The following is a 13,257-nucleotide window of genomic DNA, read 5'->3' on the forward strand; positions in this document are numbered from 1 at the left end:
GGAGGGTATCTGGATAGAATTGGGACATTTCCCCAGCCTCATTCACATACCAGCTTTATGATTTGGGGGCATATCTGTGTCCCAGCTGGATTACTATTATTTTTTAATTGACTATTTTTTTAACCTTACATTTATTTCTACGGTTAACTTTATATGGATATCATGCCCATGAAATCACAGGATCTACAAATTAGTTTTATTCTTCATACTTCAACACAAAAACATATCTATTTACATGGGTTTCTTTTTTGAGTTCCTCAGTACCACCCCCTGCAACCAGAGTGACTGCCTTCTTTTTTTTTTTCTTTATTTTTTGGCTGCACTGCATGGGTTATAGGATCTTAGTTCCTGACCAGGGGTTGAATCCAAGCCCTCAGCAGTGAAAGTGCAGAGTCCTAACCCATGGATTGCCGGAGTGACTGCCTTTTAATCTAGTTTCTGTATGGAGGCTGCACATAGAGTTTGTATAACAAAAAGAATCCCATATCTAAAAAAGTAATAATCTGAAAACTGCTTGTCGAGTCCAGCCTGCTCATGGCGCAGACCAAACACCTAGGTCAGGGAAAAGAAATGCTCGCCGTGGGTCACACAGGAGTTGGAGGCAGAGCCTGTCCTAGAGCAGGTTGGCAGGCCCCAGTTCTCTCCAGAAATAGAAGAAAGGTTCCTCCATTCTTTAAGGAGACATACTTGGCTTGTGGGCTTGTGATGGCAAACTTTGGAGGGTCCATTCTGGGGGTGGGGGTTGGAGAGCTGAGTGTGAGGGATGAGGGGTAGGGAGTGGGGAAGGAGGGTTGGAAGAAGCTGGAAGAGCAGCACCAGGGCAGAACTGAAACAGCCCCTTTAAGTACAGTCTACCCCCTCCAAGGGCAGGAAGAACAGTCCTTGGGGTCCTGGGGGGATGTAATTGTTATTCATCCCTTCTCCCCAATTCCTACCTTTTCTTCAGTGTCAACACCACCTGCCAGCCCCACCCTTCTACTAGTGAGTTTCACACTGTGTGGGCATTTTCATTGCTAATTTCATCTATGGAACCCCTACCCCTAGATCTCCATGCTTCCAACTAAGAACCATGAAGGAATCTGTGGGAACCCCACAGTCACCTAGCAAGGCATAGCTTTCCCAGAATCAGCTGAAGGGGGAGAGGAAGCCAAGTCCCTTCAGTACCCCACAAATCCTCCCAGTGGACCAGCCCTGTTGGCCATTTCAGACTAATGACCCCTGCACTCCCCACTCAGCCCCACCCCCTGCAAGGGGATGCCAGGAAGTTCAAGCCAGGATAAGAGTGGGCATAAGCAGGTTGAACCAGGGACCCTCACACTGCTCTGGAAACCTGGTGAGCCTGGAGTCTTGGAGGGCTCCCAGGGCCCCCGGAGCCCTCAGAACATGGCACTTTTCCGCCTCTGCTGAGAGATCCAGCTACTGGGGTTCAGATCCATCTGCAGCATCTTCATCACCCACTTGTCACGACGGGCACCTTCAACAAACTCATTCAGGGACAGCTGCCCTGTGCAAGGGGTAGGAAAGACAGTCATGCCAGGTCGGGGAATGGAAGAAATGGGGTGGGGATGTACACAGATAAGCCTGCGATCTCAGGGCCTAAGCTTCGGCTTTCCTCCAGGAGTCTCCTGGAACCTCCAAGGGTTTCTTCAAAGGACTTGCTTTGCAAATGAATTCAAGGTTTACTTTTGCATGTGGGACCCTTGAAATGTTCTTTTGCAAATGAATTCAGGTTTTACTCTTGCACATGGGACCTTTAAAATATTTTTGAGGGCTCTTCTGGGTGTGTTCCCAGCCAACTGCCTCTTTGCACAGCCTGGGGCTGGGGCGCTGAGCTACAGCGATGAGAGTCCAAGTATGTGACCCCATTTACTCCTTTCGGTTATTCTTATTCCCATTTTCCAGGTGAGGAAACTGAGATCAGGCTGAGAGGGTACATGAAGCATCTTGGTCTGCCTGACTCCAAAGCTCCTCTTCTTCCACGGCCCTTGCCTGGCAACTCCAGTAGGAGTTTTAATCCCTCTTACAAGCCTCACGGGGCTTCCCCGTTGGCTCAGCAGTAAATAATCCACCTGCAGTGCAGGAGACACAAGAGATGCTGGTTCGATCCCTGGGTCGTGAAGATCCCCTGGAGGAGGGCATGGGAAGTCACTCCAGTATTCTTGTCTGGAGGATCCCCATGGACAGAGGAGCCTGGCAGGCTACAGTCCATAGGGTCACAAAGAGTCAGACACGACTGAAGTGACTTAGCACACACACACAAGCCTCACGTGCTAGTGATATTCTTGTTATTCTATGATCTCTTCTCCACACCCATCTCACTGCCGGGAAGTGAAGGGCCTAGTCTAAGGTGATGTGGAGAAAGTGGGGTGACCCAGGATGGGGAGCCCCCCGCCCCTGCCCCACCATCATCTCTGCTCCAGTTACCATCTCCATTTTCATCCACCAGAAGGAAGATCCTGTCCACGACCTCCTCGGGCGTGAGCAGCTTGCCTTGCTGCTCGGCCTCCATCTCCACACTGCAGGCTTTCTTCAGCTTGTAGATGGACTGTGGGAGGGAAGCCAGTGACATCCAGAGACCCTGCACGCTCTGCACCACCCCCCCCCCCGGCACCTCGTCCTCAGCACTGCCCCCCAGTCTATACATCTGAGGATCACGGGACCCAGGTCCAAACTAAAAGTGACCTGTGCTAAGGCCGTTTCCTCAGGGTTTCATGGCCTAATTCCCACCGAGGGGTTCCTGGCTTCACTCACTGCCCCATTCCCACGCCATTGGTGTTTCCACTGTGAGCATCAGAGCTGACACCCAAAACCCTTAATGAAGGCACAGGGATGGCCTAACCTCCACTTTACAGCAGAAGACATGGAGATTTCAGAATACTTGTGGGTGTGTGTGAAGTGTATGGGTGTGAGATAGGATGATGGGAGACACAGGTGTTGGGCTGGAGGGAAAAGCACAGGTGTCTCACTCACCCTGTTTCCAGCAACAAGGCAACGTTTGGAAGTGAAAAGGGGCAGAGACAGACAGACATGAGGAGTATCCTCAGGCCTTGGCTGGGGCTCGCCTAGGACAGAGGTGTGCACTGAGGGTCCCCATGGCCTGACTGCCCAGCACAGCACGTGGCACAAACAAGGCACCACTACAGGCAGCCCAGCATCTCCTGGTGGATGAACTTGGGCAAACCACACAGCCTCTGTGGGCTGATTTCCTTTTCTGTAAAATGCGCCAACATCTCCCTCCTCAGAGTGAAGTTCTGGAGAGTAAGAGGCTAATGAGGGTTTTGTGCAGAGTCTGAGCCAGAGTACTTTTTCCCTTTGCTCATTCTTGCTAGTAGTCAATCAACTTTCTGATCTTTCCAGAGAACCTACTTTTGCTTTCGTTGACTTTCCTTGTGCGTTTGTGTTCTGTTTTGTTAATTTCCATTCTTTATTAATTCTTTTCTGTTGCTTTTTTTGGCCTTACTTTTCTTTTACTTAATTTGTTGAGATGACTTCTTGGATCATTGATTTTCATTTCAGTCTCTCATTTTCTGCTGCTAAGTCGCTTCAGTTGTGTCCGACTCTGTGCGACCCCATAGATGGCAGCCCACCAGGCTCTGCCATCCCTGGGATTCTCCAGGCAAGAACACTGGAGTGGGTTGCTATTTCCTTCTCCAATGCATGTAAGTGAAAAGTGAAAGTGAAGTCGCTCGGTCATGTCCGACTCTTAGCGACCCCATAGACTGCAGCCTACCAGGTTCCTCTGTCCATGGGATTTTCCAGGCAAGAGTACTGGAGTGGGGTGCCATTGCCTAGTATATACATTTTAAGGCCACAGATGTTTCTGTAAGCTCAGCTTTAAGCTGTATTCCAAAGTTTTGTTATGTTAGTATCGTTACTCAGTTCATGATATTTTGTGTGTGTGTGATACTATTTTTTTGATTCATGGAGTATTAGGAAGTAGCGTGATTTTCAAACAGATGGGGATTTTCTCATTCTCCTTTTGTAATTGATCTCCAGCTTAATTTCATGATAGTTGGAAAGCACACTCTGAATGATTCCAATGCCCCTTTCCACCCCCAGGCCCAGGGGCCCCCCTTCAGCATCCAGCTTGCCCAGGTGCCTGCCCCGCCCCCACCCCTCAGCAGACAGTCACCTGCACCATGTCCAGCAGCTCCTGGCGGTCGATGCAGCCATTGCGGTCCTTGTCGTAGATCTTGAAGGTCCACTTGAGCTTGTGCTCCAGGGTGCCCCTCAGCACAAGGTTCAGGGCTGCCACGTACTCCAGGAAGTCGATGGTGTTGTCCTGCATTGGGGGTGGGAGCTGTGAGGCTCCCTTCAGCCCCTGACCCCGTCTCCCGGGAGCATTGGTGGGAACTCTATTCCAGGCCACCATCCCTGAAACTCAGGGCTTGGCCTCCCCAGTGCATGCATGTGCCTCTGCATCTGTGCTCATCGTGTTCTCTGCCCTGGGATCCATCTTCAGTCTCCAGGATCACCCAGTCCTGCCTGTCCTTCAAGGCTCAGCTCAATGGTCCCCTCCTCCAGGAAGCCTTCCTTCTCACACCACTTCAGCCACAGTGACCGTCCTCTCCCTCTCTGACACTCCCAGCTGTTGCTGTTTTAGCAGCTAAAACAGTCAATCCTAAAGGAAATCAACCCTGAATATTCACTGGAAGGACTGATGCTGAAGCTGAAGCTCCAAGACTTTGGCCACCTGATGTGAAGAGCTGACTCACTGGAAAAGACCCTGATGCCCGAAAGGTTGAAGGCAAGAGGAGAAGAGGGTGACAGAGGATAAGATGGTTGGATGGCATCGCTGACTCAATGGACATGAGTTTGAGCAAACTCTGGGAGACAGTGAGGGATAGGGAATCCCGGTGGGCTACAGTCCATGGGGTTGCATGACTTAGTGACTGAACACAACAACACGGACTGTAGCCCACCAGGCTCCTCTGTCCATGGGATTTCCCGGGCAAGAATACAGGAGTGGGGTGCCATTTCCTTCTCCAGGGGATCTTTCCGGCCCAGGGATCCAACCCCCGTCTTCTGCATCGGCAGGTGGATTCTTTACCACTGACCACCAGGAAAGCCCAGCACCCACCCTCTCTTCTACCCTTAACTGTTCTGTACGTGTGTCTCATTCTCTAGCAACAGTCTATCCTCCAGGAGAAAGGAGAGGGGTTTACATTGCTTCTGCTTCTCTTCCACGCCTAGTACGATGCAACTTCTGCCCAGAGTCTCAAAACTATTTACAAATCTATAAAGAAATGACTGACTTAAGTCTGAATATAAGACTAACATAGTTTTGAAAGGAGATTAGAAAGCAGGACCTCACATATTTCAAGGTTGGGATCTCAGCTCTCCAAATCAAAAATTGGAATCATCAGCTCCCCCGGGAGCATCTGTCATCCCCATGACTTTGTAATCAGAATGGCATCACGAGCCCAGAGCCCCTCTGTCCCACTGGGTCAGGCCAAGTGGGAGCCTCAACCCCTGTCCAAGGGGTGCCTGGGTGGGCAAGGTATGGACAAGAGGAGAATACAGCCCCACACGAAGGAAACAGCAAACGCTTAAGGAAAAACCAAGAAGATAAAACGAGCCCACCTCCACACCTCCAGAGTTTAACCAACGTCCTTTATATAATTCCTCTGGCCCCTATACTCCTCACTGTGTAAATATTTACCTAACTGAGGTCAGGCTGTAGCTATAGTTTTACTGGACTTTTATTTTAAAATTTCCCATGCTTACACAATGAACATCTTGTGCGTACGTATTTTTCCTTATGCCTCTGATAATTCCTGTAGGGCAGATTCTTAGCCGTTGCTATTTGTTCTGTTGTTTTTTCCCCACTAGTCTCTAATGCACTATTTTTGTGGGTATATAAGTTCTATGGATTCTTAAATTGATGTGTAGTTGATGTGCCATATAAGTTCTAGGTATACAATATTGTTGTTTAGTCGTTAAGTTCTGTCGTACTCTTTTTCGACTTCATGGGCTCTAGCCCACCAGGCTGCTCTGTCCACGGGATTTCCCAGGGGAGAATACCGGAGAGGATTGCCATTTCCTTCTCCCAGGGGATCTTCCCAACCCAGGAATGGAACCCAAGTCTCCTGCACTGATAGGCGGATTCTTTACCACAGAGCCACAAGGGAAGCTCCTAGATCGTGATTCGTAGTTTTTAAAGATTATACTCTATTTGGTGTTCTTATAAAATGTTGGCTATATTCCCTGTGTTATACAATATATCCTTGTAGCTTATTTATGTAATAGTTTGTACCTGCTAATCTCCTACACCTGAATTGCCCCTACCTCCTTGTTCTACAAAATTGCATCACATGTGTAGACACACGTAGATACGTAGATACCAGTAACTCTCAACACAAAGAACCTCTCTTGTGTTACCTCTCAAAGGTCACATCTTTCTCCCAACCATAACACTTGGCAACCGCTGTTTGGTTCTCCATGAATAATATTTTCACTCTGAAAAGAGTATAAAAATAGAATCATATAGTGTGTAACTTTCTTTCACTCAGCACAGTGCCCTGGAGACTCATCTCAGTCACTGTAAGCATCAACAGTTCCTTTTTGTAAATTGCTGAATGGTGCGCCATTATATGAATGTTCCCTGATTTGCTTTCTGCTGGCCCATTGAAGGTTATTTGGCTTGTTTCCTGTTCCCCCACCCCCAGCTTTATTGAGGTATAATTGCACAATAGCCTTTTAAAGAACACTGTGTAAGTTGAAGGCGTATAGTGTGGTAATTGGTTGTCCTTTAAAAGACTATTTTCATTAGTAATTATTATTTGTTAGGCTTTCTAAAAATAGATCTTGGGTTTCTTTTCATTGGCCACGCCCTGGAGTGCATGGGGTCAAACCTGTACCCCTGCATTGGGAGCATGGAGTCTTAACCACTGGATCACCAGGGAAGTCCCTTAGGTTTCCTTTTAAACAAGAATTCAGTTAGAAAATTATGCAAAATGGACCATTTGTTTGATATACATCATCTCCCTCAGGTCTGTTATCCCCATTTCATGGATGCGGAAACTGAGACTCAGAGGTTTAATAAGTTGCCTAAGAAATTCCCACCCAGCAAGTGGCAGAGTCTTTCAAGCTACATGCCTTCTGCAGTTCATCAGGTTGGGAGAAATTTCTTACTCCATGCAAGGTCTATTACTGTTTAAAAAATTAACCTGGTGGCTAGCACCAAGGGGAGTAAAACACACAAACAAACCCCAAATCACCAGCAAATTTCTACTCTTCAGCTCTCTAGATTTCCCCCTCATTCTTTGTCTAGAACTTTCTGTTCTCACAACATCCTGTCTCAACATGATACGGTTTCCACAGTGACCCCTCACCTTACATGAGTCTCAGTGCAGAGCAGCCCTTTCCTGACAAGTGATCTCACGTGTGAGTTTACTTCAAACCCCAGGACCAGTTCTGGGAAGCTCCCAGCAGGGGCTACTCTCTTCCACTGCGCACGCGCTCTCGTCAGCTTCAATTACCCACAGAGGCTGAAGATGACGGAAACGCCTGTCTACTCAAGAGTTGGAGCAGAAGTGACAAGCGTGTGATCTGCTCTGTGGGATTACCTGCCTCGTTTCTCCCTGAATTGGCGGCGTTTGTGAACCAGCCCTGACCTCCCCCCAGCACTCGTTGCATAAGGACCCTGAAGGACATTTGACCTTCATCCTTCCTTTTCCTCCATCCAGAGCATTACAGGCGAGCACCAGAGATGGCCTTACTACCTCCACCAGGAGGAAGCATAGCAGCAGAGACCAGGTGCCCCTACCTCCTTGCCACCACAAAACTGTTTTCACCACCACAGATCTTGACGTGTGAGCTAGATCTAAGAGCTCTTTTGATTTTTATCTGCCCCAGAAATCTCAGAGATCAATTGCCCAGAAATGACACTTGCTGATTATAAAGGTTGTTCTGAGGTGGGAAGTGGAGTCGGGCAGGAGTTTGGAGACAAAGACTAAGTGGGAAAAGAAAAGGAAGAAGGCTTAGCTTCTGACAAAGGAGTTGAAAACGCCTGCTAGGAGAGCTCTTCCTTACAGCAGGAGGCCAACTAATAAAAGAGAAGGGACAGCAGAGATTGAAAATTATCAATGGGTGCCAAACCTAGGGGCTGATCATTTGATGAGCAATAGGAAGTGTACTTAGTCTCAAAGTATTAATATCTCCCTATAAGATGCTTATTAATTACAAAGAAGAAATAGTCACTTTACAGTGGTGAAATCTGGCAGACACCACATAGCTAAATGATCCAAGGGACCAGCCAACATCACGTGCCCTCTGATGTCACATGCTCAGAAGCACATAGCATCTCTTCCGGGGCAATTTCTGCCAGAAGTGTCACCTGCATCTCATCTCAAGGCAACACAGGGTAAACCCAGATCATCGACTTGCGGTCTTCAAAAATGTCAGTCAAATAAGATAAAGAAAAGCTGAGACTAAAGGATCCAAAGGGCATCAGGTCCAGGGCAGGGGCGGGGTAGTGGGGATGGGAGGGGATGGACAAATTGGGAGATTAGGATTGACATATACACAGTACCACGTGTAAAAGGGATAGCTAGTGGGAACCGCTATAAAGCATAGGAAGCTCAGCTTGGTGCTCTGTGATGACCTAGAGGGGTGGGATGGGGGTGGAGTGCAAGGGAGGTTCAAGAGGGAGGGGATATATGAATACATACGGCTGATTCACTTCATTGTACAGCAGAAACTAACAAAACATTGTAAAGCAATTATACTCCAACTTTTTAAAAAAAGGCTAAGGGGGAGATAGGACATTAAATGCAATGTGTGATCAAACTTAAAAAGGTTGTAATAGATGTCATCAGGACAGTCAATCAAACGTCAATATAGATTGTCAGTTAGATAACAGAACTTATTAATGTTGACTTTCCTGAGCTTGATCATTTGTTAGGTTAAGAGAATGCCCTTGGTTTTAGAAAATACATACTAGAATATTTGGGGTAAAAGGGTGTGATGTCTATATAATCCTCTCTAAAAAATGCATATATTTATATGCATAATATACACATATATGAATATATTGTATACATGTATGTATACATGTATATATATAATACATCACACAGAGAGAATAGTAAAGCAAACGAGTCAAATGTAAACAACTGGGAATTTTGATAAATTGTAAATGGAAATTACTTGCACTATCCTCCCTTATAATTTTTCTGTAAAGTTAATGTCACCGAGATTAAAAAGTTATTTTAAAGATGACTGCTGAATATTATATGCTAACTTAGAAGAAATGAGGTATACGAGGTTGCAGCTGTTTTATTTTCCAGGGGCTTCATAATCCCTTTGAAATCTTGAATTGTTAGTATATTGAATTTTAAATGAATTTGAAGAAAATTGATAAATTCATGGGTGTGAACCTTGCCACATACTACCTGATATATTTGTTTACTTTTCTTCTGACATTCAACACTTCAAAAAAATCATTTCCTCTTTTAAACAGCCCAACACACTGCCTTCTGGGCAGGAACGCTTGCCTGGGATGCAGGACCGCTGAGTTTAAGATCTTGGACAAATCAGTTCACTGAATTTGGAGTAACAACCTCGGCCTGCTCCCTTTCCGGGCTGCTGCCGACTCAGAGACGTTTATAGAAGGAACTTTGGGAAGGCTGAAACTCGGTTGAGATCTGCAGTTAGGGTTCACCTCCAAGGTTTTTGTTGCCGCGATGATGCTGACCCCGCCCTACCGCCCCCTACAGGCGCAAAGAAGATGTGCACTGACAGTTCCAGGGCAGAGAGAAGAAAAGTGTTAGTCGCTCAGTCATGTCCAATTCTTTGCGACCCGTTGGACTGTAGCCTGCCAGGCTCCTCTGTCCATGGAGTTCTCCAGGCAAGAATACTGGAGTGGGTAGCCATTCCCTTCTCCAGGGGCAGGGTGGGAACTAAGAAGCGTTCCCAGTGACTCACTCTGAAAAGTGAAGCTCTCCTTCTACACAGAAGTGGGGTACCTACCGCTTTTTCCAGATTAAATTATCTAGGTCAAACCCACTGGCCCCTCAATCTGAAGGAGTGAAACAGGGGTTTGAGGCAAACTTAATGGTTTAAAGGACTGTGGAGGCACTGGACTGGATGGCCTTAAATAATGAAGGGGTTTCAGTGCTTAAGGGCGTTCCTGGTGGCTCACATAGTCAAGAATCTCCCTGTAAAGAGGGAGACCTGGGCTGGATCCCTGTGTCGGAAAGATCCCCCGGAAAAGGGAATGGTAACACACTTCAGTATTCTTGCCTCGAGAGTTCCGTGGACAGAAGAGCCTGGTGGGCTTACAGTCCATGGGGCCATAGTCGGACACGACTGAGAGACTTTCACTTTTACTTTTTTCTATGTTTAAATTCAATATATTATCTTCTGAGCTCCTGGTGCCAACCAAGGACTTGTAGAAACTCTGTGGATGAATGATTTCATGGAATCTTCCATGGGCTTCCCTGTGGTTCAGACGCGTCTGCCAGCAATGCAGGAGACCTGGGTTCGGTCCCTGAGTCAGGAAGATCCCCTGGAGAAGGAAATGGCAACCCACTCCAGTATTCTTGCCTGGAGAATCCCATGGAAGGAGGAGCCTGGTGGGCTACAGTCCACGAGGTCGCAAAGAGTCGGACACGACTGCGCGACTTCACTTTTACCTTCAGCAAAGGGGCACTCATGGGCTGTGCCAAGATAGCTCCGCCTATTAAACCCCTTATATTTAGCGCAAGGGGAACCCCGATGGATGCGGAAAAACCATGTCCTGTGACTGCAGAGTCCTGTCCATAAATACACGTAGAGAGGACCCTGGGTCTTTCTGCAGAGCCTCCCTTCAGCTCTCAGGAAGAGGACAAGTCAGATGAAAGCGGAGAAATGGAAAGAAAAGATGGGAAGGAAGAATGATGGGAGAGAGAGGAGTCTGGAGGAAGAGTGAGACAGAGAAGGCAAGAGAGGATGGAGAGGAAAGAAGAGCCGAGGCCGAGCAGGAGGGCTGACCAACGGAGCTCCCACCGAGGGTGCTCCTTTAGTCAAGGATGAGCCCTGAGCTCTCGGTCCGCCCCCTCGGGGCATCTTACCCCATTCGTGTCGAAGGCTCGGAACATGCCCTCTACGAACTGGGTGGCCTCCTCGTTGTCCGGGACCTTGAAGAAGCGCTTAAACTCGTGCATGAAGAGCGTGCCGCTGGGGCACTCATCCAGGAACTTCTTGTACCACTCTTGCAGCTCCGCCGCGTCCACCGCGCCGACAGCGCCGTTCTCCTCCCAGCTGAACTGCTGCCCCATCCTGGCCCCAGGACAGCAGGGAGCAGAGCCTGGGCCTCCTGCTGAGACGCTGCCGACTGATTCCTTATGCGAGGGCCCTCTTCCTACCTTTCCTCTGCTCTGCCAGCCTGTTCATCCTCTCCAGGCCAACCAAACGGGACGGGCAGCGGAGGGGGTTGGCAGTGAGGGGGCGGGACCAGGCCAGCTAAGTGCCTTAAGATTAGAAGATTCCCCTGGAAGGCCTGACCTCCAGTCGGCTAAGCTCCCCTAGCCTCACCCCTCCCTTCAGTCTGGTCAACCACTCAAGTAAGCTGTCTAGTAGATTCTGAAAAGGGAGAAGGGGCGGAAACAGAGGTAAGCAGATGGAGGGGGAATTGGGAAGGCAGGCTGGGACCCTCCCATCTTATGCATGGGCCCTGGCACTTTCAGAAGGGCACTATGCAGGAGACTGCTATCCAGAGAAGATGCAAGTACAACTTCTAGCCCATAAATCAGAACTGCTGGTGAGCAGGGGCTGGCCCTCCACTTGGTCTAGTGAGAAGCAGCAGGATCTATGATGTGAAGGACTCTGGGTGAGCAGCTTTGTCCCCACATTGTCGGTCCCCAGCACCAGGGGTCCCCAACCTCTGGGATCTAATGCCCAATAATCTGAGGTGGAGCCAATGCAATAATAATAGAAATAAAGTGCACAATAAATGTAATATGCTTGAATCATCCCCAGACCATTCCCTGTCCCCAGTGTGTGGAAGAATTGCCTTCTATGAAAACAGTCCCTGGTGCCAAGAAGGCTGGGGACCGCTGTCCAGTGCGATACCTGAAGCTCCTTTACAGGCCAGACCCTTGAGTCTTAACCCATGACCCAGGGGAAGCTTGCAGTCTTAACCACCGGACTACCAGGGAAGTCCCTCCTCTGTCCCAGAGATGACTATTTCACCACGCTTCCAACCCTAGAAGCTTCCTCTCACTCCCGCATTCAGCTGATGACCTTGTCACATCCTTCACTTCACAGAGAAGGCGCATCAGACACACCTCTCTGCACCTGCGCTCACACGTCCGGCCTCTCTTCCCAGTCCGATGGACGCAGAGTCCCTTCCCCACTTCTCCACCTGTCAGCTCCCCCGCTTGGTTTCTAGCTGCCACCTCCCTTTGCCCAGCCAAGTACTGCATATCCACAGCCACCCCTTTCTCTTCTGCACCCCCCTCGTATCCTGTGCTAATGGCTCATTCCCATCTGTAGACGTGCCTCAACATTACCCCTATTCAAACAAAATAAGACAAAAATTCCTCCTTGACCCCACAGTCAGAGGCCACCTGTAACTTTCTGGGGCCTACTTTTGCCTTCATGGGTTATAAGATAAATATTGATAATTGAATAGTAAATAATTAAGTATTAAATGTGCTATTTGGAGACTTCTCCGGTGGTCCAGTGGTTGGGAGTCCACCTGCCAATGCAGAGGACGCGGGTTTGATCCCTGGTCCAAGAACTAATATCCCACATGCTCCTGAGACCATGCTCCCTGGAGCCTGCGCTCTTCAACAAGAGAAGCCACCACAGTGAGAAGCCCATGAACCATAAATGGAGAGTAGGCCCTGCTTGCCACAGCTAGAAAATGCCTGTGTGGAGCAACGAAGACCCAGCACAGCCATAGATAAATAGAAATTTAAAACATGAAAGTGCTATTGTATCATTCATTGGTGAAAAGAGGAATACAACCCAGTTCCAGTCCAGACTGCATTACATTATTTTTGAAAGAAATTAAAACAGTGAAATTAAAAATATTGTGGGCCCTAGACATGGTGCCCACTAGATCCAACAGTCCTGCCAGTTACTGCTCCCCTCCAGCCGCTGTCCTCACCTTGGCCCCCTCTTCTCCTAGAGGAAGGTGTTATTTTCTGAAAATGGCACAGCATTGGGTCTGGTCTCACATGTTCTTCACATCATGGGGAAGAGCCTCTTTCTCCCTCGCTTCAACCTGGATGGGACTTTGCTATACTCAACAAAGAGAATGGGCAGAAG

General features: G+C 48.3%; 1 protein-coding gene across 1 annotated transcript; it reads right to left on the reverse strand.

Moving 5' to 3' along the window:
* Nucleotides 1-1,376: 1,376 nt before the first annotated feature.
* Nucleotides 1,377-11,261, reverse strand: GUCA1B (guanylate cyclase activator 1B). The gene is made up of 4 exons (XM_069564455.1): nucleotides 11,055-11,261; nucleotides 4,133-4,282; nucleotides 2,425-2,545; nucleotides 1,377-1,504 (listed from the first exon to the last, which is right to left on the reverse strand). Exons 1-4 carry the CDS (start codon nucleotides 11,259-11,261, stop codon nucleotides 1,377-1,379), a joined length of 606 nt encoding a protein of 201 aa, XP_069420556.1.
* Nucleotides 11,262-13,257: the final 1,996 nt, after the last annotated feature.

Source organism: Ovis canadensis, chromosome 20, assembly GCF_042477335.2.
Source record: "Ovis canadensis isolate MfBH-ARS-UI-01 breed Bighorn chromosome 20, ARS-UI_OviCan_v2, whole genome shotgun sequence".
Lineage (NCBI taxonomy): Eukaryota > Metazoa > Chordata > Mammalia > Artiodactyla > Bovidae > Ovis > Ovis canadensis.

What these genes read in the sequence shown, in the direction of transcription:
- GUCA1B (XM_069564455.1), bottom strand. Translation starts at nt 11,261, where the DNA reads ATGGGGCAGCAGTTCAGCTGGGAGGAGAACGGCGCTGTCGGCGCGGTG. An exon ending in GAGCCTTCGACACGAATGGG is followed by an intron (nt 4,283 to 11,054) that starts GTAAGATGCCCC and finishes CCCCCAATGCAG; the next exon opens with GACAACACCATCGACTTCCT. An exon ending in GGTGGATGAAAATGGAGATG is followed by an intron (nt 1,505 to 2,424) that starts GTAACTGGAGCA and finishes CCCCTTGCACAG; the next exon opens with GGCAGCTGTCCCTGAATGAG.